The 26,530-nt window shown below is 40.9% G+C and overlaps 2 protein-coding genes across 2 annotated transcripts; both read left to right on the top strand.

Annotated features, from left to right (window-relative positions):
- Nucleotides 1-6,807, top strand: LOC148115338 (aquaporin-5-like). Its single transcript, XM_087886819.1, has 4 exons — nt 1-421; nt 2,274-2,438; nt 3,558-3,641; nt 4,792-6,807. The coding sequence occupies exons 1-4, from the start codon at nt 59-61 to the stop codon at nt 4,963-4,965; spliced, it is 786 nt and encodes a 261-aa protein (XP_087742945.1). The 5' UTR covers nt 1-58; the 3' UTR covers nt 4,966-6,807.
- A 10,090-nt stretch (nt 6,808-16,897) lies between these two features.
- Nucleotides 16,898-22,326, top strand: LOC148115337 (aquaporin-5-like). Its single transcript, XM_087886818.1, has 4 exons — nt 16,898-17,383; nt 19,486-19,650; nt 20,505-20,588; nt 21,697-22,326. The coding sequence occupies exons 1-4, from the start codon at nt 17,021-17,023 to the stop codon at nt 21,868-21,870; spliced, it is 786 nt and encodes a 261-aa protein (XP_087742944.1). The 5' UTR covers nt 16,898-17,020; the 3' UTR covers nt 21,871-22,326.
- Nucleotides 22,327-26,530: the final 4,204 nt, after the last annotated feature.

The raw sequence follows: 26,530 nt of genomic DNA, 5'->3' as shown, positions 1-26,530 counted from the left end.
GACAATCCTTTTACATCTTTGGCCTTATCATTGCCAGTCCACCAGCTCCAGCCCAGCCATGAGGAGAGAAATTTGCACTGTTGTTTTTCTCCGAGCCGTCTTCATCGAGTTTTTGGCAACCATGATTTTTGTGTGCATTGGTTTGGGCTCAGCCTTGAAGTGGCCATCAGCCTTGCCAAGTGTCCTTCAGATTTCCCTGGCAATTGGCTTGGCAATTGGCACAATAGTACAGACCTTTGGTCATATCAGTGGTGGCCATGTCAACCCAGCGGTGACCATCGCCTTCTTCGTTGGGAATCAGATCTCTTTCCTCCGGATGTTGTTTTACATCGTGGCTCAGCTGCTCGGGGCCATTGCTGGTGCAGGCATCCTTTACGGATTGACCCCCACCAATGCCCGTGGTAATCTGGCAGCCAATGGGGTAAGTACATCCTCTCACAAGGCGGTGGGGTCTAATTATTTGTAGGAAGAATTCTCAGGCAGGTCCAAGGAAAATTTGCATCTCAGGGGAAAAGAAGTAGCAGCTGTTCTGTTCCTGGATACAGGTGCAAGAGTGTCTTTTCCACTCCCAGAGAGCAGGTGGTACAACAGATGGAACGTAAGAGGGAAATGTTCTCTTATCCATGGCCCTAGAAGTTTGCTAGCATGCATGGAGCTATTTACAAGGAAGAGCTCTGTGCAAATAATTGATAAGTGGAACAACTTGCCTTCAGAAGTTGGGAATGCTCTAACAGTGGAAATTTTTAAGAAGATGTTGGATAACCATTTGTCTGAAGTGGTGTAGGGTTTCCTGCCTGGGCAGGGGGTTGGACTAGAAGACCTCCAAGGTCCCTTCTATTATTCTATTCTATTCTATTCAAATGTCCCTATGTCCTAAGGGGATGAGTTAGTCGGTTTAAAAAGGAAAGCAAGAACTGCATTAACTCAATCACTGCCATAGATCAAACGATCAGCAGGAACAGCATAAGGAATCTACCTAGTTATTGGTTGCTTATTAAAGAATCATTGTTTTCCTTTTCCCAGTAATTTCACACTTGATGCAAATTTTTGAGCGTTGGCTTGTGTGTTCTTGGAAAGGCATCAAAAGAATGGTGCCTAAGATTTACATGCGTGCACACAAGCATATACATACATATCATTTACTATATTGTTTCCTCCAAGCCTCCTGAAAAATAGCTTTTGATAATCAGGGTAATCATTTCTGGCTCAGTGCAAAGAAAGAGGGTTTTGAACAGAAAAGGATGGACAGCCACAAACATGTAGAACAGGCCTATCTCAAGGTCCCTGGAAAAGATCACAGGGCAGCCTTAAATTCATTGAACCCAAGGCTTCATCATAATAAATTAGACAAACAATCTGGGAAGCTTGTGAGAACCGTTATTAGAGCTGGACAAAAAAAGATACAGATACTTCATCAATGCTCACCATCCCAATGATTTAGATATTGTATCAATTGACTAATTATGGTTATTAGAAGAAAAACCTAAGGGGAGACAACTCAAATCCTCTTGCTCCATCAAAGCTTTCAACTTGCATTATAACCCCAACTAAAGTAAGCATTGCCTTAGGCGGTAAAAAAATATATGTAAATCCCCAATGGAATTTAAAATGAAGTATATATTAATACCAGTCTTTTCTTAGTCAAATTTAACAGATTCTTGCATTAAGTATGATATCAGGACCCATTTAAGGGTCAGGGTACCTCCAACTGAGGCTACCTAAAAGAAATTTTAAATCTATTCCAAATTACTGAACAATCTCTTATCTTTCCTTCTGTTATCTTCAACAAGCCCCCATGGTTTTAAAGGCCATTTGACATACTGGTAGATACAACATTATCAAAGGAAAATATTCCAGATGGGATGAAGGAGACGAAGCTTAATTTCTGTGACCAAGACACAATATGAAAGAGATTTTACGAAATCAGGGTTGAACTTCTTAACACCCAAAGAACCATGCTCTATTTTTTGCAGAGCTTTCAAAAGCCTCTTAGCTTGTTCTTTTGGGAAGGTGCCTCTAATCTCATACCTCTGCTGAAACTTGGTAAGTGGAATTGTTTATTTGAGATTAAGGAACACACCCCCAATGACACAGGAAAAGCCACTGTGCAGAGTTAATTGCAGATCACATCTCAAAAGATTTAAACCAAAAGGCAATGACGAAGATCTGTTCCACAGTTCAGCATTCACAATTCTTGATTTTCAGCAGAAGTGACTTCCTGACAAGAACATACAAGACTAAAGACTAAACCTGTGTCCTTTTTCTTCTAACAGCTTAGCAACAACACAACAGCAGGCCAGGCTGTGGTTGTGGAGATTATCTTGACTTTCCAGCTTGTCTTGTGCATTTTTGCCTCAACTGACAACCGCCGAAATGACAACATGGGATCCCCATCTCTGTCCATTGGAATGTCAGCCGCTCTGGGCCATCTGGTGGGGGTAAGTGTTGTTTGTGCTCATTGTGCAAAAGCCGAAGAAAGGAGCAAATGGAGGGAGTGTACTTGTTCCACTCATCACTGCAACTTTTGGCTGAAAACCACCCTCAGATCATAAGGTGCTATAACAGGGGTGGGCAAATGTGGCCCTTTTACAACCTGTGGACTTCAACTCCCAGAATTCCTGAAAAAGCCAAGCTGTCTCAGGAATTCTGGGAGTTGAAGTCCACAGGTTGTAAAAGGGCCAGATTTGCCCACCCCTGTGCTATAACTATGACAGTCTGTTTGTCCTTCTGTGCAAGCAGCTTGTGTGAACTCCAGGGGAACAAGGCATCTGTACCTACAATCTTTTCTGCATAGTTGACCATTAGGAATATGGGGATTTTCTGAGAATAGGATAACTTCCTATACAGCGACTTCCCAATTCTGAGGTACAAGATTTCAAAACAAACTTAGGCTCTACTATAGGCATTGTAGACTAGTGGTTTCCAACCCACAAACAACCACACAGGCCACATACAACCCTGGACAACTAGTAATGTGGCCCCACAATAAAAATATTTTTTAAAAATAAAGTTTGTTATCAATACATATTAATTATGTTATGTAATATATATGCTGCCCAAGACAATTCCTCTTCACTCAATGCAGCCCAAGGCAAGGTTGGACACCCATGTTGTAGGCAGAAGCTTTTGTGAGTGGTGTAATTAACAGAATTCATAACACTCAGTCCTCACAATCCATGTGGTGCCTGTGTTGAACTTCATGCTGGCTGTCTTTCCTCCAAACATCAGCACAGATGGTAGAGCCTCTGTAGCATCAAGCCACAGAAGGAAGTGCCAAAATTCCTCTTAAACAATAACTCTTCCTTGGTGTGTATTGCCTGATCTTTCGTGTTCTCCATGACTGGTTTTGGGAACAGGATCCATAGGAGGCCCTTTAATATTTGGCTGCTGTGATACGGAAAACCAGGTTTCCCATAGTAGGCAAGAGAAATGCTACCTGAAGGACAATTGAGAGGTGATCTTCCAGGGGAAGGAGCAGACAGATTGTTAGAAAAGTCCGCCTTGAAGTGGTAAGGGAAGTTTATATGCCTAACCTATTTTGTTGTTCTCCTCTACAGATCTATTTCACTGGCTGCTCTATGAATCCTGCCAGGTCTTTTGGACCTGCGGTTGTCATGAAAAGATTTACCTCTTCTCATTGGGTAAGAAGTGGATTTATAATAGCGCCATAACTCCTAGTAATCAAAATGAAATTGATCAAACCATATTTTTAATGGCAGCTTTCTAGAAGAAGGAATGCTTATTCAGTTAGCAGATGACATAAAACCGGGAAGGATAATTAATACTGAAGGAAATAGAACATCCAAGTTATTATAATAAATTAGGAAAGTGGGATGAAAAGAACAGAATGGAATTTAATCAGATAAATACAAAATTCTCCATTAAAAATAACTAAATCCACAGGTATAGCATGGGCAATACCTACCTTAATAACATTACGTATGAAAAGGACCTTGACATTGTAGTTTATCAAAGTGGGGGTTGGTCAACAGAAATATAGTTTCCAAATCATAAGAAATGGATCCTTGCGCTAAGTAGAAATGGGGTTGGATTATGGTCTACTCCAGATCAATAACATTATGATCTAATATATAACTCAATATATAACCCAGAAATATTTCAAAAAAAGTATAGCATTATTCTCTTCTGCTTTGCAACCATGCTGAGCCAAAAATTCTGTAACGTTCGTAACAGAACAGGATTTCTCTCTCTCTAGTCTCATATGTTCATTTCTCAGCTGAAACTATGGCTCTTAAAATGTGAGCTGAAAAAACTGTGAAATGCAGAAGCCCATAACAATCACCACAAGTATCACCGAAACATTATTTCCTTCCTTGGAAACAGTATTTTTCTTTGTCTTTGTGTTTTGATTTTTTTAAAAAAGAACCTTCAAATTGATGTAATTTCATAAGAATCTGAAGACAATCAAGGAATCGATATATATACATCACTGCCCGGATACAGTTCATACTAGCTTCTGAAAAGTCACAGAGATTTTGCACAAGCAGAAACAATTCAATGTATCTGAAATTCAGAGGCATTATGAACTAGGCTGTATCACATAATATGCTATATCAAATCAAATGTTATTATGTCTTAATAGGATATTCTGATTCATACAACTTGTTAAAATAATAGATAGCTTTTCAGAACCTACCAAACCTACTTCGGCCCTATTTAACCAATACCCGTATGTTGTGTAAACCCACCAATAACTGTATTAACTGCGTTAGCTGGCATAGTTGGGGAAATTTGAAAGTCTTTAACTAATTCCTTGTATTGGTTTTTTAGGTGTTCTGGGTTGGACCCATTTCTGGAGCCATTCTAGCTTCTCTGTTGTACAACTACCTTCTGCTTCCTCACTCAATGACTATGTCTGAAAGAGTAGCCATCATCAGAGGCACTTACGAGTCAGAGGAAGAGTGGGAAATCAAAGAGAAAAGCATGGAAATGTCTTCTCCATAAACAAAAGCGATCAGAAGGAGAGGGAGAGAAGGAACCAGATGGCTTGCATGTCCATAAACACTCACTGTATACCTTGTAAGCCCAAGAAACTTCCCCCAGTGCCCAGGTCCTGAAGAGAGAATGGAAACAACTTACTTGCCTAAATAACTGTCTTGAATCCGCGGCTGTATGTATGTGAGTGCATGAGAAAACATGGCTCATTCAAACAGCAAAATCAGACAAGGACAGTACCTTCACCTCCTGGGGCTGCAAAAATCTAGATGTGCTCCAGGATTGTTCTATCCACATTTATTTTCTTTTTCTTTTTTTACAACAGGTCCAGACCTGGGTTTCAGAAGGTTCTGACCAGTTCTGGAGAACCAGTAGCAGAAATTTTGAGTAGTTCAGAGAACCAGTAATACCACCTCTGATTGGCTCTGCCCCCATCTATTCTCTGCCTCCTGAGTCCCAGCTGATCTGGAGGAAATGGGAATTTTGCAGTAATCTTCCCCTGGAGTGTGGAGGGAATGGAGATTTTACACTATCCTTCCGCTGGAGTGGGGTGGGAATGGAGATTTTATAGTATCCTTCCCCTGCCACGCCCACCAAGCCACACCCACAGAACTGGTAGTAAAAAAATTTGAAACCCACCACTGAACAGGTCACAGTCATTTGTTTAGATATTGACATTTGATATTGACATTGGCAGGAGTCCAAAATTTGTCACTACAGGTTTATTGATATGCTCCAGGCTTTTTGGGGGGGAGGGGGCACAGTGGCTTGAGCTCATCTCATCTAGGCACCGATATTTGTCACTTGTTTTGAAATGAGTAGGATGTTTTTAATTTCAATATTTAAGGCAGCCGAAATATGAAGCGAAACTCTGAGCTGAAGGCTGTTATGGTTGGCTTATGAAAGAGGGAAAAACTGAGAGCAGCTTTGCACTGGAACCTGTGAGGATTTGTAGGAGGTCCCAGGAAGGCAGATCTTCTTAAAAGAAGATAGTATTTTAAGATCTATAAAGAGTCTTCTTCTTGGCATAGAATGCCGAGGGAAGCAAGTGTCCTTAGGAACTGCCTGCAGCCATTCCCTTCCTAAAGTGATTCCAGGGTTCAAAGGGAATACAGTACATCAAAGTTCTTTCCTTTGGCTTAATTTCCATCTTCCAAGAAGCAGCAGACAGAAATTCTTTGAGGGCTATTCAACAGAGCTCACTCTGTCTCCCATAGTCATTTAGATCATCCCGGCTTAGTTCTTGCATGTTTCTGATGCAGAGAGAGAAAGAGCTGAGAAGGAAGGAGAATTGCCATCATTTGTGTTGCTTGGAACAAGTCAACAGGGGAGATCAGGGGAGGAGAACTGCAATTACTTGGTAGAAACGGGACCAGAAGTAGAACCAATAACAGGAGATAAAAGTCGGCACTGGTAGCTGACAACAGCGTTCCACATATGCTTGGATTCCAGATACAGAGAGAGAAGCGGCACAGGAAGTTGCAACAACGCATGAGTGCAATGCACTCATAACACCTGGGATGAGTCACCATTTCACTCTCCCTTTCCCGCCTCAGGGTAACACCAAATGAATTCCCTCCCCCCAAAGAATGAGGACGTATGTAAAATAACTATAAAGACAAGCAATTTTAGACATAATTATCCCCTAGCTTGAGAAAGAGGCAATATTTCTAAGCACTCTGGGGAAAGATCAGGAGCAGATAACAGCCATGTGGACAAAATTATATTGGCTCCAAAAGGGTTCTCCGGTGGGCCGTAGGAAAGCCTGATTGATATATAGGGGAGGAGGAAGACTCATTCTCCACTTAGAAGTCCTAAATAAACTAATCTGAGCTCAGTGTGTGCCTGATGGGGGGGTGGGGGGGGAATCTACTTGCAGAGAAAGACCACCTTATCTGTCAGGCCTACAAACCAAGAGAAAGTTCCCTGAATGACAACAGCTGTGGTTCAAGAGAATGTGATGAAAGACCAAGGCAAAAGTTGAATTTTAAGAAAGCCTACCTTTTATGAGGGGGAAAAGCCCTCATTCTCCACCTAAAAGTCCGGAACAAATGTTACACACTTGTCTGCTTTATAACTTAATTTTGGAGGGAACAGGCCATGTCCAACTATTGTTTTTCTACAAAAGAAGTATGTGTTTTGCTTGGAGGCTTTGTCATTATTTGTTATGTATTGAATTATTTATTATCAATAAAAAAGAAGGAGGGTGTATAATAACCTTTGGCTGAAAGTGTGAGATTTAAGGAACAGCATGGGGGAGAAGAGGCAAGGAAGTGAAGATGACAGCACAACTACACAGTGGAAGTGCCACCCTCTTTGTAAATGTATGTCGATGTGTGTTCAGAAAGGACAGGGTTAACACTTAATGCAGCCACCATCTTGTTTCTCCCCAAGCAGGGAGCTGATCCCACCTGTTAATTTGAAAGGAGGTGCATCAGTTTGGGAATAAGCAACTGAGATCAAGAATAGATGGATATTTTAAGAACTGTGTCAACGCATGTTGGTATAAGCTTTGGCTAAGACACCCTCTCTTTTGGGAACCATATGTCTGAAATGGTATAGCTTCCTGCCTGAGGTTGGATTAGAAGACCTGCAAGGTCCCTTCCAACTCTGTTATTTATTATTCTGTTTCTCCAATCAAATATACATTTGTTAAGCCTTGAGCCATTCTGAAATCCTGGCCCAGAACAAGGAGTGAATTTCCTGCAATTATTACATTGCCAGGACCTCTTTCCCTTTTTATTATTATTTAATTTGCATAATGACCCAAAGGGATGTCAGATAAGAGGCATTGTGGGAGCTATAAATGATGCTTCTTTGTTTAATTGATATGCCTGGAAGGAGGGAGTGAAGGTGGATTCCCATAGGCAATTACTTGTCCTGTATACTATTGTATCTTATATATTCCCTTCCTATGATAAGAGTTCCTATGATATGAATAAATATTCACATTTACTCAAATTTAAATCACAAAGTGGAGAAAATAGTAAAATTGAATGTGCGGTCCAACTTCATGTTTTTATAACTAATGGAAAACCAGTGTCTTCTCAACTCAGTAGGAATTGGGGGAGCTGATTTTGTTGTTTACAATCATAAAAAAAAATCATGATATCTATTTCCATTGTTAAATGTCCAAACATTTAGTAATCTGAGCATCTATAGAAATGAATAAATATCGGTATTCTAGAAGAGGAATCACCCTATGCAGACCACACTATGTGTTCCCAGCATGTCAGCTGCAGGACACCACCAACAGATAGAGTTTCAGTTTGTAGTTGAATTGATCTTAACTTTAGATCTATAGAAATATGATGTGCAAGTGGCAACATATCATTCTTGTGGAATTATCCTCTCCCCAGATATAAGGCCTGCCCTCTCCCTGTTCAGTTGTTTGAGAAATGGTCTTGGAGAAGAGATTGCTACTATCTCCAGGTTTTAGCTGCAGATTTTAAAGTGGTTGCAGCTGTATATTTCTGTGTTTGCTGTTCTTTATTTTTATTTTTTTTTATTTATTTATATGCCGCCCTTCTCCAGAGACTCAGGGTGGCTTACAATGCGTTAAGCAATAGCCTTCATACTTTTGTATATTTATACAAAGTCAGCTTATTGCCCCCACAAACTAGGTCCTCAATTTACCTACCTTAGAAAGGATGGAAGGCTAAGTCAACCTTGAGCCTGGCAAGATTCGAACTTATAGTAATTGCAGATAGCTGGTGTTAATCACAATGCTATCAGTCTGCTGAGCCACCAGGCCCCTTTTATTGTTTTGTTCTTTGTCAGTTTGAATCTTACTATATAGTAGGCAGATTGTAAACTGCTCAGAAATTGAGCCGAAGCAACTTAAATATCTGAGCAAACATTCATGCTTGCAAACTGCTATTCCTTAATCCATATTGTTCTATATTCTTGAAATTTGGTGTCTTTGAACAATCATTTACAAATAGTCTTTATTGGCTTAATATTTTGTAAAACTCATGTTACTTTCTCTAATGCTAAAAAATAGTTTGAAAGCACTTTGTTAGCTCGGAGCTATGAATCAAAAGGCATTTTAAACGATGATATGATAACTGTGCATTTTTGGACAAAAGTACCTATGTTGCAATTGCTCCGAAAACAGAATTCTTAATCTAATCCAATTAACTAATATAAAATACACCCTGTGCCCTCTGTTCAGTTTTTTTTGATAAACAATCCCTTGCTATTTTTGACTCCAGGGTCCTCCCTCGTGTTAATTTTGCATGACTGGTGATCCAATTTGGACACCACCCCATCCTAATAATAAAGCTTATTTTCTAAGCTTGTCAGATCCAAACATACAAAGAGCTTCACCTTCCATATTGCTTTCAAGATGGGTCGTGAAGTCAAATTCCCTCTAGACAAAATTAGCCTTTCATAAATCCAGGAAAGAAGTTACACTTGATTAAATAAATTTGGGCCTTGACCATTAAAACTGCTTTCACTAGTAAACCATGGGAGCTTCTTGACAGAAGAACGCAAATGGAGGAGACACACATTCATTTAGAGAATGATCCAATCATCTGACATTCACTGGACCACTTGGTCTGGGCTTAACAGGAGACAAAGGTACTGGAAGCTTTGCAACTGCTGTAGCCTGCGACCCTCTGGAGCTGCATTTGAAATTGCATGCAGTTTGAAAGGAAACTAAACTGGCCACTTACCAAAAAAAAATCCAGGCAAACCGGTTTTTTACCCCAAGAGGTAGCAACATGATGTACTAGACTAGAATGACACTAGACACCAGTGGAAATAAAATCTGTGTTCAGACACCATGTACAAAGTCCATTTTAAAAAATGCTTGTGGAATTCAGTGCTGCTAAAGAACAGTGGACTTGAGTTCAACAGAATGTGGAAAGGGTGATTTGGTTTTCCACAATGTATGGAATAAACTATTATTTGTTGGACTTGTGTAACATTTAAGCCCTCAGCAATTAACCCTTAACATAAATGTGTTCAGCCATGAACCACGGCTGGACTCGTACAACATCCTAGTCAAACTCACAACAAAATATTACATTAAATCTCAGCAGGCTATATGGATTTGGTCTCAGGGTCCAAATTTCCATTGTAAAGCACTGGTACTTAAGTTGTGTTTAAAGAGGTTTTCTTTTGTTTAACTTTCTCATATTCCCCCAAGCCTCTTGAAAAAGAAGCTTAAGAATAATTGTTCTCTATTAAAAAAAAAGAATGTTGTAACATCATACTGTTTAGTTAAGCTCTGTTTAGCTAAGCCATTAGCATACAAATTACCAGACACCATTTTTGTAATACACTGTCAAATTTCCTTGGGAAATGTCTGATGGAGTCTTACAAATACAATAATTTTATCTTTAAATCATTCTCTGGGACAAAAGGTTTTCCTCTTCTCTTCTTCTAACATAAATACTGTTCAAAATCTAATACATCACGGCCAAATCTATACCAAAAGATTAGTTCAACAGCTTAATATACAGCATAACATTCACATTTGTTAAAATTTATTATTTATTAAACAATACATACTAGTAATACATTTCTGTTCCAAAGAACTACTGTTTTTGTGCCTGCCAAATAATTGCTTATTTGAATCAAACATGCAAAAGAGGAGTTGTTTTTTGGGAGAGCTAAAATGGTTCCTGAGTAGTTTTTATATATTTCCCATCTATTTATTTAATGATTCATGTCTCATGTTTATTGGTTAGTCATGGGCAGATGAGAGAAGATGATTTAATTCCCCAAATCACAAGGTATCAACAGTCAAATATTTTCATACATAATATGTTTCATTTTATGATAGAATTGTGTTGGTAAAATTATGTTCAAACTTCCAAAAATACATCATGATCTATCTGTTATTATCTTTACACTAATTTCTCCTTATAGGTCTCTATGGTTTTTCAAAAATCTAAGCTATACTGTACCTAATTAGTAGTAGCCCAAATTCCCCTAGTCTTTGGTCTTTGTTTTACTTTTTTACAGTTGTTTGTGTCTCTTTGTCTTCCTATTATTACACTAATGTTTTATAGTATTTAAAATAATTAAAACACACTGTGTAACTGTTTCCAATAATTTCTGAATCTGGATCCCTTACTCTTCCTACGTATTCCATGGCGAAAGAAGGACAACGTTTCCTGAAAGATATTTGCTCATCTTTTGAGCCCAGATCTTGCAATGGACCACCTCAAATTGGTCTGGGTATGTTTCAAGAGGATTTATGCACAAGTCTTATGAGAGAGGTTGAGGGTTCAAAGATCTGGCCATCAGTACTCCAAATAAAACAATAAGCCAGATACATTCCCCGTCTGACAAATGCTATACAAGTTCTCAGCTCACAGGTGTAGAAAATTGTTTTGGAGAAGAAACACTGCTCTACTCTGTAATTTCATGCTGAGCTGAAATGACACCAGGGTGAGACTTGACTGATGGAGTTTCTTTCTCTCAAGAGTCACAAATGTCACAGATCCCAAATGAGATGTCTACTAGAATAAATGAACAGAAGACACTGAAGTAAGAAGAATTGTCTGTGGGAATCCTCCATCCCCCATGGGTCAACTTAGACCCCACCCCCAAACCCCATTTGTATAGGCCTAGTACTGCTTTGAGATTTTAGCCTGGTGGCTAAATTTAGAATTTAAAAATAAATTTAGGTGGCTCAGTGGCTAAGACACTGAGCTTGTCGATCAGAAAGGTCGGCAGTTCGAATCCCTAGTACAGGTCTCCTGCGTGAGCAGGGGGTTGGACTAGATTACCTCCAAGGTCCCTTCCAACTCTGTTACTGTTACTAAGATGATACTGTGAAGTGTGGTGAGAAACCAACATATATATAAAAATTGGTTTCAGTTGTCAAAATAGAAGCAAAAGGAAAAGCTATGTCAGCGTTTGGATAGACATTATAAATCTAAAAAAGTAAAGCACTACTTCACTCTGCTCCTTACAAACACACACACACACACACACACACACACACACACACACACACAGAGAGAGAGAGAGAGAGAGAGAGAGAGAGAGAGAGAGAGAGAGAGAGAGAGAGAGAGAATGAGAGAAAGGGGGGAGGGCGGTGAAGAGAGAGAGAGAGAGAGAGAGAGAGAGAGAGAGAGAGAGAGAGAGAGAGAGAGAGAGAGAGAGAATGAGAGAAAGGGGGGAGGGCGGTGAAGAGAGAGAGAGGGAGAGAGGGAGAAACCCACAAACATTTTGGGCCTCTCCACTCTTTGTAATGTTACTGTATTGTGACTCCATTGGTATCTTTCGCTGCTGAAAGTCTGGAATTGGACTTGAAAAACTTTGGAATTAGAACTGGAAAACATTCCCAAAACATTTTTTTTAAATCACCTTCTCTTGAACTAGGGAAACTGAACTCCTTATGTGAAGGTATTGCATGTTTCAGAAAGAGCCACTCACAGTGGGACAACAAACAAATGAAGATGGCCATCACAACTTCATGATCAAAACCCCATCTGTTTTCTAATCAATTGCACTAACGATGCATATTAAAAGGGGGGGGGGAATGTCAAACATAGAGTCCTGATCACCCTTTTTGACTTTTATCACCTCCCCTGCAGATGCCCCTAGTTTTGGAGTTAGATACTCAAGATCTGCGTTGGTTGCCACCTCAGGGCCTACACCCAATGCCCAACTCCTTGTAAGCTTAAATTCATATGAAACCACACCTTCCATAAATCCACCTTCCTCCCTCCTTCCAAGGGAAGGGGAAACAATGAGGCTAATTCTGCATGTCTCCATCAGTCTTGCTCACAGATTGCGAGATTCCATCCTTCTTGATCTGATTATGCGTTGTCCCTCTGTTTCTAAAGTCTGTGGCACTACAAAGACAACTGTTAACCTGGCACTGTCAATGGAGCAACTGGATTTTCTAGACTGCTATACAGGTAGTCCTCAATTTTGTGACCGTTCGAAGTTGCAACAGCACTGAAAAAAAGTGACTTATGACCATTTTTCACACTTACGACCGTTGCAGCAATCCCATGGTCCTGGGATCAAAATTCAGATGCTTGGCAACGGATTCATATTTATGACAATTGCAGTGTCCTGGGGTCATGTGATCCCCTTTTGTGACCTTCTGAACAAGCAAAGTTGATGAGGAAGCCAGATTCATTTAACAGCCCTGATAATAACGTAACTACAGCAAAGATTCACTTATCAGCTTGGCAAGGAAGGTCGTAAAATGGGGCAACATTCACTTAACAAATGTCTCATTTAGCAACAGAATTTCTTTTTTGCTACATTGCAGTCGTAAGTCGAGGACTACCTGTATTCGGAATCAAGAAGAATCCCTTCCCCACAGGCCGTTTGGGCCATTGATGATAGGGATTTTATTTTCCTCTGCTCTGCTGTGGGACCTGATTTGCCCCCATCAGTCACCATCCTCTAGGCTATCTGCCATGTGCAGTGTCTGTTCTATAGATTGCCCGCTAGGACGAGTAATGGCATAGATCGATGTAGAACCTTCTAGAACTCCTTCTTGGTGTGAAGAGAACAAGCAGGGCACAACTATGACCTTTCCCTCCCAGCCAGTTTGCACTACATGAGTATTTTTTTCGTTTTAACACTACAGATGGCTTCTGTTCTTCCATCTACTACAGGTAGTCCTTGACTTACGACCACAACTGAGCCCAAAATTTCTGTTGCTAAGTGAGACATCTGTTAAGTGAGCTTTGCCCCTTTTACGACCTTTCTTACCACAGTCGTTAAGTGAATCACTACAGATGTTAAGTCAGTAACACGGTTGTTAAGTGAATCTGGCCTCCCCCATTGACTTTGGTTGTCGGAAGGTCGCAAAAGGTGATCACATGACCCCGGGGCACTGCAATCCTCATAAATATGAATTAGTTGCCAAGCATCTGAATTTTGATCACATGACCATGGGGATGCTGTAATGGTCGTAAGTGTGAAAAATGGTCATAAGTCACTTTTTTCAGTGCCATTGTAACTTCGAACAATCACTAAATGAACTGTTGTAAGTTGAGGACTAATTGTATTCTTACAATTAATCACCACATGTGCCACAAGCTCAGGCCACCTATTGGTGTCTATGGGCACCTGGGCTGGGGACCTATATTCTGGTCCTTTACTTGATATTTGCTGCCAACAAGGAAACAAATAATTAATTTTTGGCTTACTAACCCATTTTTCTGACAACCTCCAACCCCTTCCCACCCCAGTTGTTGCTCAGTACCCATGTGGGAAACAAGGCATTTGGAGTTATAGTTGTGGCTTGGTTGCCCTTCGTAATAACAAGCAAACCGGTAGTGACGGGATTTGAAACCCGCCCCTGATTGCAAGATATAAACTGTTCTAAGTAAAGTTGCCTTTTGCAATTGACCAATGACGATTTTGTCAATGCCAATTGGTGTTCAAGTGGTGCTCCAGTTGTTTTGGGGGTCATGTATTATATAACATAATAATATAATATATATGTACTATCAATGTTACATCGATTATTTAATTAAAGATTTTTATTATTAAGTTATACATATTGTGGTTTTAATTATATGGGGATTATAGTTTTTCGCACAGTCAGCCAGATGTTTAAGACTACATCTGACACTTTTATTTACCTATCGAGTCCTTCCCAAGGGCCTGCGATAGGCAGATATTGTTGATATAAGATGTAAATTGTTCCAAGTAAAACATAGTCCAAATTCTCATTTAATACTCCAATCTTTCTTCCGTGTTTGCTCCCCCATCATTTCCTAGGACTCACTGAGCTGCTGAATGTCTTTAGAGAGAAGGCAGAACCCATCACTGAGACTAACACACACACAGAGATATATAAGGCAGCCTCTGTCCCTCCTGCAAAGACCCACACCCCATTTTTTTTATTTTTTTTTTATTTTTTGTGCTCACATCACAGAGACAGGCTGACATATGCATTCAGGCACAGAGAAAGAGCACTGTTTATTTGCCTTTGTAGGTACAAATCATGAAAGATTATAGTGGCAAACCAAGCCTGCGCAGATATGTATTTGCCAGCAGGCTGCCAGCTTCCTCTCCAGTTGAGTTAAAGCAACCTTGCCAGGAAAGTGTTATCAGTCCAGCTCCCAGCAACAATTCTCTCATTATTAAGATTCTCTACTAATGGAAAACAGGTCCTGTGCGTTTGTGTGTTTGCTATGGAAAAACATAGTATGGAGGCTGGTTACATGTCTCCCACTGGGACAGGGACAGAGGTGGGTTTCAACAGGTTCTGACCAGTTCTGGAGAACCGGTAGCGGAAATTTTGAGTAGTTCGGAGAACCAGTAAATACCACCTCTCGCTGGCCCCGCCCCCATCTATTCTCTGCCTCCGGAGTCAGAGCTGATCAAGAGGGAGTGGAGATTTTACAGTATCCTTCCCCTGCCACGCCCACCAAGCCACGCCCACCAAGCCATGCCACACCCACAGAACTGGTAGTAAAAAATTTTGAAACCCACCACTGAACAGGGAGCATTGCCTAGATTTAAACATGGATATGGGCCAATGCTAATCATTTGCAGACCCCACTGACCTGTGGCATTTTCAGTCTGTTTTATTTTGCATTCATTTCTGTGCACACCCAGCAGTGGTGGGACTGAGGACAGTCTGCTGAGCCTGGTGGCTCAGCAGACTGATAGCATTGTGATTAACACCAGCTGTCTGCAATTACTGTAAGTTCGAATCTCACCAGGCTCAAGGTTGACTCAGCCTTCCATCCTTTCTAAGGTAGGTAAATTGAGGACCCAGTTTGTGGGGGCAATAAGATGACTTTGTATAAATATACAAAAGTATGAAGGCTATTGCTTAGCACATTGTAAGCCGCCCTAAGTCTCCGGAGAAGGGTGGCATATAAATCAAATTAAAAAAAAAAAAAAAAAAAACCCTCAATCCAGACAGTTTCCTTGAGCACTAACCCTTGCCCAGACAGCTGAGTAAAGGTTTTGCTGCCTTTCTGTCTCTCAGACTGTTTTTTTTTTTTACTTGCAAAATGAAAAGTCCATCAACCTATCTCAGAAGACAGATGAGACAGATAATAATTATTGATAGCAAATAACAACTGTGAAATGAAACAACATTCGGCAAGGAGCAATGGCAGTTAATCCAAATCGAGTCTGCATGTGTCCACCACAGCTTTTGGAGGAAGGAGTGCAGTTTCTTGAGTTCCTGAAGGGAAGGCAGGAGAAACATCTAATAAACAAAAAGATCTACCAAGGGCTTGAAGAAACTCCACTGGAAGATATTTGCTGAGAATCAACTAGGGCCAATTAAACTGTAAGGCACCAGCGCTCCTGATGTAGCATTCCCTTGATTGTAAATCATGAAGAATTTTGTCCAATCAAATAGATTTCAGGTTTTCTGCGGCAAAGAGCTCTTTTTATAGTTATACCTGATTCACCAGCTTCCTTAGGAACTCTAGCCTTGGGACAAATCAGCACATGAGGGCATGGCCTGGCTTTCAGGTTCTCCAGTTTCTTTCCTCTGGAAAAAAAATTCATTGGGGGAAAAATATTCATTTCCCAAAGAATCCAGTTTGGCAAAGCTGCCCACTTATAATTGTCCAAGGATTAAAAGAAGAAGTAGACCAAAGGTGCCACAATCCAAATGCTGTTTTAAAAAGAATCCTTTTTTTAAAAAAAGCCCAAGGTTACAAATCAAAGATGCTTAGAAAAGGAAAAGGGCCTGGGAGTGGGAAGGGGCAGAGTAAACAGACTAGGTGTTAATCTGTATGTCATTATGCAATGCTGTGGCTATCTCATGACAGCAAGGCCATTCAACAGGGCTCCATTGTGTGGAGATAAAAATAAGAAAATTAGCATCCAAATTGGAAGCTTGGAAAAGGGGAAAGCTCTTAGACCTTGGCTTGGAGATGGAAAGTTTCCAAACTCCACAAGAGCAGGTAGAAAAAGGGACTGGCCAACTTCTTGGCTCTACCCACACTTGGGCTCCACCCACACTTGGGCAGAATCCCTTCTTGCTACACCTACAGAAAGAAAGCTATATATATATATATATCTGCATGGCCCCAACTTTTGGACAATCCTTTTACATCTTTGGCCTTATCATTGCCAGTCCACCAGCTCCAGCCCAGCCATGAGGAGAGAAGTTTGCACCGTTGTTTTTCTCCGTGCTGTCTTCACCGAGTTCTTGGCAACCATGATTTTTGTGTTCTTTGGTTTGGGCTCAGCTTTGAAGTGGCCATCAGCCTTGCCAACTGTCCTTCAGATTTCCCTGGCATTTGGCTTGGCAATTGGCACAATGGTACAGACATTTGGTCACATCAGTGGTGGCCATATCAACCCAGCGGTGACCATCGCCTTCTTCGTTGGGAATCAGATCTCTTTCCTCCGGATGTTGTTTTACATCGTGGCTCAGCTGCTGGGGGCCATTGCTGGTGCAGGCATCCTTTACGGAGTGACCCCCGCCAATGCCCGTGGTAATCTGGCAGCCAATGGGGTAAGTACATCCTCTCACAAGGCGGTGGGGTCTAATTATCTGTAGGAGGAATTCTCAGGCAGGTCCAAGGAAAATTTGCATCTCAGGGGAAAAGAAATAGCAGCTGTTCTGTTCCTGAATACTGGTGCAAGAGTTTTTCATTCCCAGAGAGCAGGTGGTACAACAGATGGAACGTAAGAGGGAAATGTTCTCTTATCCATGGCCCTAGAAGTTTGCTAGCATGCATGGAGCTATTTACAAGGAAGAGCTCTGTGCAAATGTCCCCATGTCCTAAGGGGATGAGTGAGTCGGTTTAAAAAGGAAAGCAAGAACTGCATTAACTCAATCACTGCCATAGATCAAAGGATCAGCAGGAACAGCATAAGGAATCTACCTAGAGTTATTGGGTGTTTATTAAAGATTCATTGTTTTCCTTTTCCCAGTAATTTCACACTTGATGCAAATTTGTGAGTGTTGGCTTGTGTGTTCTTGGAAAGGCATCATTTCTGGCTCAGTGCAAAGAAAGAGGGTTTTGAACAGAAAAGGACAGACAGCTACAAACATGTAGAACAGGCCTATCTCAAGATCCCTGGAAAAGATCACAGGGCAGCCTTAAATTCATTGAACCCAAGGCTTCATCATAATAAATTAGACAAACAATCTGGGAAGCTTGTGAGAACCATTATTAGAGCTGGACAAAAAAAGATACAGAAAACAGCATGGAGATAATATTTGAAGGACCATATAAAAGCAAATCTCAAGATTTGTATGGCCCTTGGCGACTGCAGGGACACATGTATTTTTTCTTTGTAGCAAAATGGAAATCATATCCATAAACCTCCCTTATTAAATGCAAGTGAGAGTTTCAGGTCTCATCTCTTAAGATTTACAAGTAGAATTTGAGACTACTTCCATTCAGAATTATGCCATGATTTCAGGTTATGGACGAACTCCCCTCATTCCACGCTTTTCCCAAGGACCCCCCTTTGTTTTAGATTTTTGACCCTGCCTTTATTATTTTTGTAAATAATTCAAGGTGGCAAACATACCTAATAGACCTTCCTTCTCTTATTTTCCCCACAACAACAGCCCTGTGAAGTGGACTTGGCTGAGAGAGAGTGACTAGTCCAAAGTCCCCCAGCCGGCTGTCATGTTAAGGCAAAACTAGGACTCACCAAGTCTTCTTTTCTAGACTGGTGTCTTAACCACTAGGTCAAACCAGCTTTTATTTCTCCCTTTATTTCTCCAACACTTCTTACTTCATCAGCACTCACCGTCCCAGTGATGTAGATATTGTATCAATTGTCTAATTATGGTTATTAGAAGAAAAACCTAAGGGGAGACAACTCAAAGCCTCTTGCTCCATCAAAGCTTTCTATTTGCATTATAACCCCAACTAAAGTAAGCATTGCCTTAGGTGGTAAAAAAATATATATGTAAATCCCCAATGGAATTTAAATGAAGTATATATTAATACCAGTCTTTTCTAAGTCAAATTTAACAGATTCTTGCATTAAGTATAATATCAGGACCCATTTAAGGGTCAGGGTACCTCCAACTGAGACTACCTAAAAGAAAATTTAAATCTATTCCAAATTACTGAACAATCTCTTATCTTTCCTTCTGTTATCTTCAAAAGCCCCCATGGTTTTAAAGGCCATTTGACATACTGGTAGATACAACATTATCCAAAGGAAAATATTCCAGATGGGATGAAGGAGACGAGGCTTAATTTCTGTGACCAAGACACAATATGAAAGAGATTTTACGAAATCAGGGTTGAACTTCTTAATACCCAAAGAACCATGCTCTATTTTTTGCAGAGCTTTCAAAAGCCTCTTAGCTTGTTCTTTTGGGAAGGTACCTCTAATCTCATACCTCTGCTGAAACTTTGTAAATGGAATTGTTTATTTGAGATTAAGGAACACACCCCCAATGACACAGGAAAAGCCACTGTGCAGAGTTAATTGCAGATCACATCTCAAAAGATTTAAACCAAAAGGCAATGACGAAGATCTGTTCCACAGTTCAGCATTCACAATTCTTGATTTTCAGCAGAAGTAACTTTCTGACAAGAACATACAAGACTAAAGACTAAACCTGTGTCCTTTTTCTTCTAACAGCTTAGTAACAACACAACAGCAGGTCAGGCTGTGGTTGTGGAGATTATCTTGACTTTCCAGCTTGTCCTGTGCATTTTTGCCTCAACTGACAACCGCCGAAATGACAACGTGGGATCCCCATCTCTGTCCATTGGATTGTCAGTCACCCTGGGCCATCTGGTGGGGGTAAGTGTTGTTTGTGCTCATTGTGCAAAAGCCGAAGAAAGCAGTGTACTTATTCGACTCATCACTGCCACTTTGGGTGGTAACCACCTTCAGATCATAAGGTGCTATAACTATGACAGTTTGTTTCTCCTTCTGTGCAAGCAGCTTGTGTGTGAACTCCAGGGGAACAAGGCATCTGTAGCTACAATCTTTTCTGCACAGTTGACCATTAGGAATATGGGGATTTTCTGAGAATAGGATAACTTCCTATACAGCGACTTCCCAATTCTGAGGTACAAGATTTCAAAACAAACTTAGGCTCTACTATAGGCATTGTAGACTAGTGGTTTCCAACCCACAAACAACCACACAGGCCACATACAACCCTGGACAACTAGTAATGTGGCCCCACAATAAAAATATTTTTAAAAAATAAAGTTTGTTATCAATACAAATTAATTATGTTATGTAATATATATGCTGCCCAAGACAATTCCTCTTCACTCAATGCAGCCCAAGGCAAGGTTGGACACCCATGTTGTAGGCAGAAGCTTTTGTGAGTGGTGTAAATAACAAAATTCATAACACTCAGTCCTCACAATCCATGTGGTGCCTGTGTTGAACTTCATGCTGGCTGTCTTTCCTCCAAACATCAGCACAGATGGTAGAGCCTCTGTAGCATCAAGCCACAGAAGGAAGTGCCAAAATTCCTCTTAAACAATAACTCTTCCTTGGTATGTATTGCCTGATCTTTCGTGTTCTCCGTGAACAGGTGATCTTCCAGGGGAAGGAGCAGACAGATTGTTAGAAAACTCCGCCTTGAAGTGGCAAGTGAAGCTTATATGCCTAACCTATTTTGTTGTTCTCCTCTACAGATCTATTTCACCGGCTGCTCTATGAATCCTGCCAGGTCTTTTGGACCTGCGGTTGTCATGAAAAGATTTACCTCTGCTCATTGGGTAAGAAGTGGATTTATCATAGCGGCATAGCTCATAGTAATAAAAATGAAATTGATCAAACCATATTCTTAATGGCAGCTTTCTAGAAGAAGGAATGCTTAAATAAAATCGGGAAGGATAATTAATACTGAAGAAAATAGAACATCCAAGATATTATAATAAATTAGAAAAGCGGGAGGAAAGGACAGAATGGAATTTAATCAGATAAATACAAAGTTCTTCATTAGAAATAACTAAATCCACAGGTATAGCGTGAGCAATACCTACCTTAATAATATCACATATGAAAAGGACCTTGACATTGTAGTTTATCAAAATGAGGGTTGGTCAACAGAAATATAGTTTCCAAATCATAAGAAATGGATCCTTGCGCTAGGTAGAAATGAGGTTGGATTATGGTCTACTCCATAAACTTCAATATAAAACCCAGAAATATTTCAAAAAAAGTATAGCATTATTCTCTTCTGCTTTGCAACCATGCTGAGCCAAAAATTCTGTAACGTTTGTAACAGAACAGGATTTCTCTGTCTCTAGTCTCATATGTTCATTTCTCAGCTGAAACTATGGCTCTTAAAATGTGAGCTGAAAAAATTGTGAAATGCAGAAGCCCATAACATCACCACAAGTATCACCGAAACATTATTTCCATCCTTGGAAACAGTATTTTTCTTTGTCTTTGTGTTTTGATTTTTTTAAAAAAGAACCTTCAAATTGATGTAATTTCATAAGAATCTGAAGACAATCAAGGAATCGATATATATACATCACTGCCCGGATACAGTTCATACTAGCTTCTGAAAAGTCACAGAGATTTTGCATAAGCAGAAACAATTCTATGTTTCTCAAATTCAGAGGCATTATGAACTAGGCTGTATCATATAATATGCTATATCAAATCAAATGTTATTATGTCTTAATAGGATATTCTGATTCATACAACTTGTTAAAATAATAAATAGCTTTTCAGAACCTACCAAACCTACGTCGGCCCTATTTAACCAATACCCGTATGTTGTGTAAACCCACCAATAACTGTATTAACTGTGCTAGCTGGCTTAGTTGGGGAATTTTGAAAGTCTTTAACTAATTCCTTGTATTGGTTTTTTAGGTGTTCTGGGTTGGACCCATTTCTGGAGCCATTCTAGCTTCTCTGTTGTACAACTACCTTCTGCTTCCTCACTCAATGAATATGAATGAAAGAGTAGCCATCATCAAAGGTACTTACGAGTCAGAGGAAGAATGGGAAGACAAAGAGAAAAGCATGGAAATGTCTTCTCCATAAACAAAAGCGATCAGAAGGAGAGGGAGAGAAGGAACCGGATGGCTTGCATGTCCATAAACACTCACTGTATACCTTGTAAGCCCAAGAAACTTCCCCCAGTGCCCAGGACCTGAAGAGGGAATGGAAACAACTTACTTGCCTAAATAACTGCCTTGAACCCGCGGCTGTATGTATGTGAGTGCATGAGAAAACATGGCTCATTCAAACAGCAAAATCAGACAAGGACAGTACCTTCACCTCCTGGGGCTGCAGAAACCTGGATGTGCTCCAGGATTGTTCTATCCACATTTATTTTCTTCTTTTTTTTTACAACAGGGCACAGTCATTTGTTTAGATATTGACATTTGACTTCATGGCAGGAGTCCAGAATTTGTCACTACAGATTTATTGATATGCTCCAGGCTTTTTGGGGGGAGGGGGCACAGTGGCTTGAGCTCCTCTCATCTATACACAAATATTTGTCACTTCTTTTGAAATGAGTAGGATGTTTTTAATTTTAATATTTAAGGCAGCCAAAATATGAAGCGAAACCCTGAGCTGAAGGCAGTTATGGTTGGCTTGTGAAAGAGGGAAAAACTGAGAGCAGCTTTGCACTGGAACCTGTGAGGATTTGTAGGAGGTCCCACAAAGGCAAATCTTCTTAAAAGAAGATAGTACTTTAAGATCTATAAAGAGTCTTCTTCTTGGCATAGAATGCCGAGGGAAGCAAGTGTCCTCAGGAACTGCCGGCAGCCATTCCCTTCCTAAAGTGATTCCAGGGTTCAAAGGGAATACAGTACATCAAAGTTCTTTCCTTTGGCTTAATTTCCATCTTCCAAGAAGCAGCAGACAGAAATTCTTTGAGGGCTATTCAATAGAGCTCAGTCTGTCTCCCGTAGTCATTTAGATCATCCTGACTTAGTTCTTGCATGTTTCTGATGCAGAGAGAGAAAGAGCTGAGAAGGAAGGAGAATTGCCATCATTTGTGTTGCTTAGAACAAGTCAACAGGGGAGATCAGGGGAGGAGAACTGCAATTAATTGGTAGAAATGAGACGAGGAGTAGAACCAATAACAGGAGATAAAAGTCGACTCTGGTAGCTGACATCAGTGTTCCACATATGCTTGGATTCCAGATACAGAGAGAGAAGCAGCACAGGAAGGTGCAACAACGCGTGAGTGCAATGCACTCATAACACCTGGGATGAGTCACCATTTCACTCTCCCTTTCCCGCCTCAGGGTAACACCAAATGAATTCCCTCCCCCCAAAGAATGAGGACGTATGTAAAATAACTATACAGACAAGCAATTTTAGACATAATTATCCCCCAGCTTGAGAAAGAGGCAATATTCTCCACTTAGAAGTCCTAAATAAACTAATCTGAGCTCAGTGTGTGCCTGATTGGGGGGGGGGGGATCTACTTGCAGAGAAAGACCACCTTATCTGTCAGGCCTACAAACCAAGAGAAAGTTCCCTGAATGACAACAGCTGTGGTTCAAGAGAATGTGATGAAAGACCTAGGCAAAAGTTGAATTTTAAGAAAGCCTACCTTTTATGAGGGGGAAAAGCCCTCATTCTCCACCTAAAAGTCCGGAACAAATGTTACACACTTGTCTGCTTTATAACTTAATTTTGGAGGGAACAGGCCATGTCCAACTATTGTTTTTCTAAAAAAGAAGAATGTGTTTTGCTTGGGGGCTTTGTCATTATTTGTTATGTATTGAATTATTTATTATCAATAAAAAAAGAAGGAGGGTGTATAATAACCTTTGGCTGAAAGTGTGAGATTTAAGGAACAGCATGGGGGAGAAGAGGCAAGGAAGTGAAGATGATAGCACACCTACACAGTGGAAGCGCCACCCTCTTTGTAAATGTATGTCGATGTGTGTTCAGAAAGGACAGGGTTAACACTTAATGCAGCCACCATCTTGTTTCTCCCCCACCCTTCCTCCTCAAGGATATCTCTGATGAGCCATCTACAGGGAGTCCTCGACTTATGACCACAATTGAGCCCTAGATTTCTGTTGCTAAGTGAGACTGTTGTTAAGTGAGTTTTGCCCCATTTTATGACCTCTCTTGCCACGTTTGTTAAGTGAATCACTGCAGTTGTTCAGCTAGTAACATGGTTGTTAAGTGAATCTGCCTTCCCCATTGACTTTGCTTGTTAGAAGGTCACAAAAGGGAATCACATGACCCAGGAACATTGCAATCATCATAAATGTGAGTCAGTTGTCAAGCATCCAAATGTAAATCACATGACCATGGGGATGCTGCAATGGTCCTAAGTGTGAAAAATGATCATAATTCACTTTTTTAGTGATGTTGTAACTTTGAATGGTCACTAAGTGAACTCTTGTAAGTCGAGGACTACCTGTACTTCAATTGCGAGATGCAGTAGGTTAAATGATTTATATAAGAAAGCTGGTTACTCCATGGAGCCAAATGGAGGCCCCAAACCAACTGAAATGTTTAGTTTTCTTTCGACTGATTTGAATTCATTTAACTTAAATTCACCATTTCCAAACAAGACCAACAACTTGGAGACAACAGTAGTTTGACCTTTTAGATTTGCATGGTCTAGCCCAGTGGTGGGCTGCTGGTTCACACTGGTTCAGACGAACCGGTAGTAAAACCGATGGGAGGCTCCACCCACCGACCCCGACGTCATCATGACGCTTCTGCACGTGTGCGGGCCCGTTGTGAACCGGTAGTAAAGGTAAGTAGAACCCACCCGTGGTCTAGCCCCACCCCCAAATTATGCCTTGGCCACATCAACTCATCAATCAGAATTGGCGGGGGGAGGGCTGACCTTACATTGTGATGGAGGACCTCCTAAGCAGGTGCTACCTGGGAAACCAGGATGTAAGATGCAATAGTAGTTTATCTCAGCATGCCCTGACTTTTCTTTGCATTTATGAAGTAGGAGGGAAAAGTGCTGCTTCGTTTCTTTCCATCTTTGCTGCTCCCAGATAAGATGGCAGAGCAAAAGAAAACATTGACTGCTGGAAGATTGGTAGGAGGAGGGGTCCCCAGGCTATGGCACAGTCAGGCACTGTCACCTTTGCCAAGGTAGCCAGGTCTACTAGTGCCACTGGGCTTCCCAGCGATAGCCAACGTACATGTGTACAAGGCCACTAGGATAATTTTCTAGTGATATGTTGACTGCCTTGAGTTGTTTATTTATATCCTGTTCTTATTTTTACAAGCAAAAATTGGTGCGACATGACAGGCATGACTTGTACATCAGTCTTTAAGCTCCTGTCATGTTTTATTCTTACTATTCTTATGAGGACAATGAAAGCAGGCATAAGGGGGCTGTTAATATAAATGAGAAAATTGACATACACAGCAAAACCAGCTGAGGTAATATTGATCACCCAGTCACTTGCTGTCTGAAGCTACTTCAGTCAAATTCTCTTCCTTGTAGCAAGTTTGTGATTAGCAGCAGCAGCTCAGGGGAAGGATATAGGGAGCGACTTATAAAGCCTCACAGAGCGCTTAGGGGGCAGAGTAAGCAATCTGGCATTCCGATGAGGCTAAACCAGGGGTCGGCAACCTTAAACACTCAAAAGAGCCACAAAGGTCCTAACCGGAAGCCCCATTCAATTCTGGAGCCAATCAGAAGTCTAGTTCCCCCATCATAGATTCTCCTCCTAGTGTGGTGTCCTTTTTCCTCTACCTGTCCTAACCGAAAGCCCTATCAATTGTGGAACCAACTGGTGACAGGGAGCTGCAGCAGAGGGGTGAAAGAGCCACATGCGGCTCCAGAGCTGCGGGTTGCTGACCCCTGGGCTAAACTCTAACTCTCGGCCTGGTTTACAATTGCTCATGCTTTGTAGATATGTTCAAAGTTGTAATTCAGCATACTATTGGAGGGCTACTGCTTTTATCTGTCTTCAGGCAGGTAATACCGCAGGTTTAGCTGAGACTATTTCTCTTTTGCAGGAGAACTCTATTTTGATGCAGCTGCTGCCAAAAAAATACAAGCAGGGAGCTGATCCCACCTATTAATTTGAGGGGAGGTGCATCAGTTTGGGAATAAGCAACTGAGATCAAGAATAGGTGGATATTTTAAGAACTGTGTCAACACATGTTGTTATAAGCTTTGGCTAAGCCACCCTCTCTTTTGGGGTTTAGAAACAGGCCTTTCAGATAGGTGAGGAAATTAACACCTCTTCCTTTAGAAACTAATCACCAAGAATGTGTTGGTTTTTAGAAAAAAAAATCTGTTCAAAAATTGTTGAGGTTTAACATGAGCTTTTGACTCATTAATTATCTCTGTTGGGGCAATCTCTGAAATGTATATAAATCAGTATTCAGAGGAGGCCTAGAAAGGAAAATTTGGCACTAATTTCATATGGATTATGCAATAAGAGCAAGCAGTAATGGGCACTTCCAGAAAAGACTGTTCCTAACCTTTAGAAAGGAGTTTGAAGCCCATCTGCAGGGGTCCTCGCTGCTTGAATTTCACTTGTTTGCACTTCACCTCCACAAGCACTAAAAACATGATAAGTCAATCAAAGCTCATGCGCAATAGAAGTTTGGAAAAAATGCTACCCTATCTATTTTCTGCTCCCCGTGGTGGTGGGGGGGGGGGAGGGAGAGAGACAGAGAGAGACAGAGAGAGAGAGTCAGCTGGGACTCGGGAGGCAGAGAATAGATGGGGGCGGGGCCAGTCAGA

This window comes from Pantherophis guttatus, chromosome 2 (assembly GCF_059756535.1).
Source record: "Pantherophis guttatus breed Tessera chromosome 2, ASM5975653v1, whole genome shotgun sequence".
In the NCBI taxonomy this organism is placed as follows: Eukaryota; Metazoa; Chordata; class Lepidosauria; order Squamata; family Colubridae; genus Pantherophis; species Pantherophis guttatus.
The sequence above is the reverse complement of the archived record's forward strand: the minus strand, read 5'-3'. Positions and strand labels throughout refer to the sequence as shown.

Coding starts and splice junctions, on each gene's coding strand:
- LOC148115338 (XM_087886819.1), top strand. CDS start 59: ATGAGGAGAGAAATTTGCACTGTTGTTTTTCTCCGAGCCGTCTTCATC. Junction 2,439..3,557: donor CTCTGGGCCATCTGGTGGGG/GTAAGTGTTGTT, acceptor TCTCCTCTACAG/ATCTATTTCACTGGCTGCTC. Junction 3,642..4,791: donor GATTTACCTCTTCTCATTGG/GTAAGAAGTGGA, acceptor TTGGTTTTTTAG/GTGTTCTGGGTTGGACCCAT.
- LOC148115337 (XM_087886818.1), top strand. CDS start 17,021: ATGAGGAGAGAAGTTTGCACCGTTGTTTTTCTCCGTGCTGTCTTCACC. Junction 17,384..19,485: donor GTAATCTGGCAGCCAATGGG/GTAAGTACATCC, acceptor TTCTTCTAACAG/CTTAGTAACAACACAACAGC. Junction 19,651..20,504: donor CCCTGGGCCATCTGGTGGGG/GTAAGTGTTGTT, acceptor TCTCCTCTACAG/ATCTATTTCACCGGCTGCTC.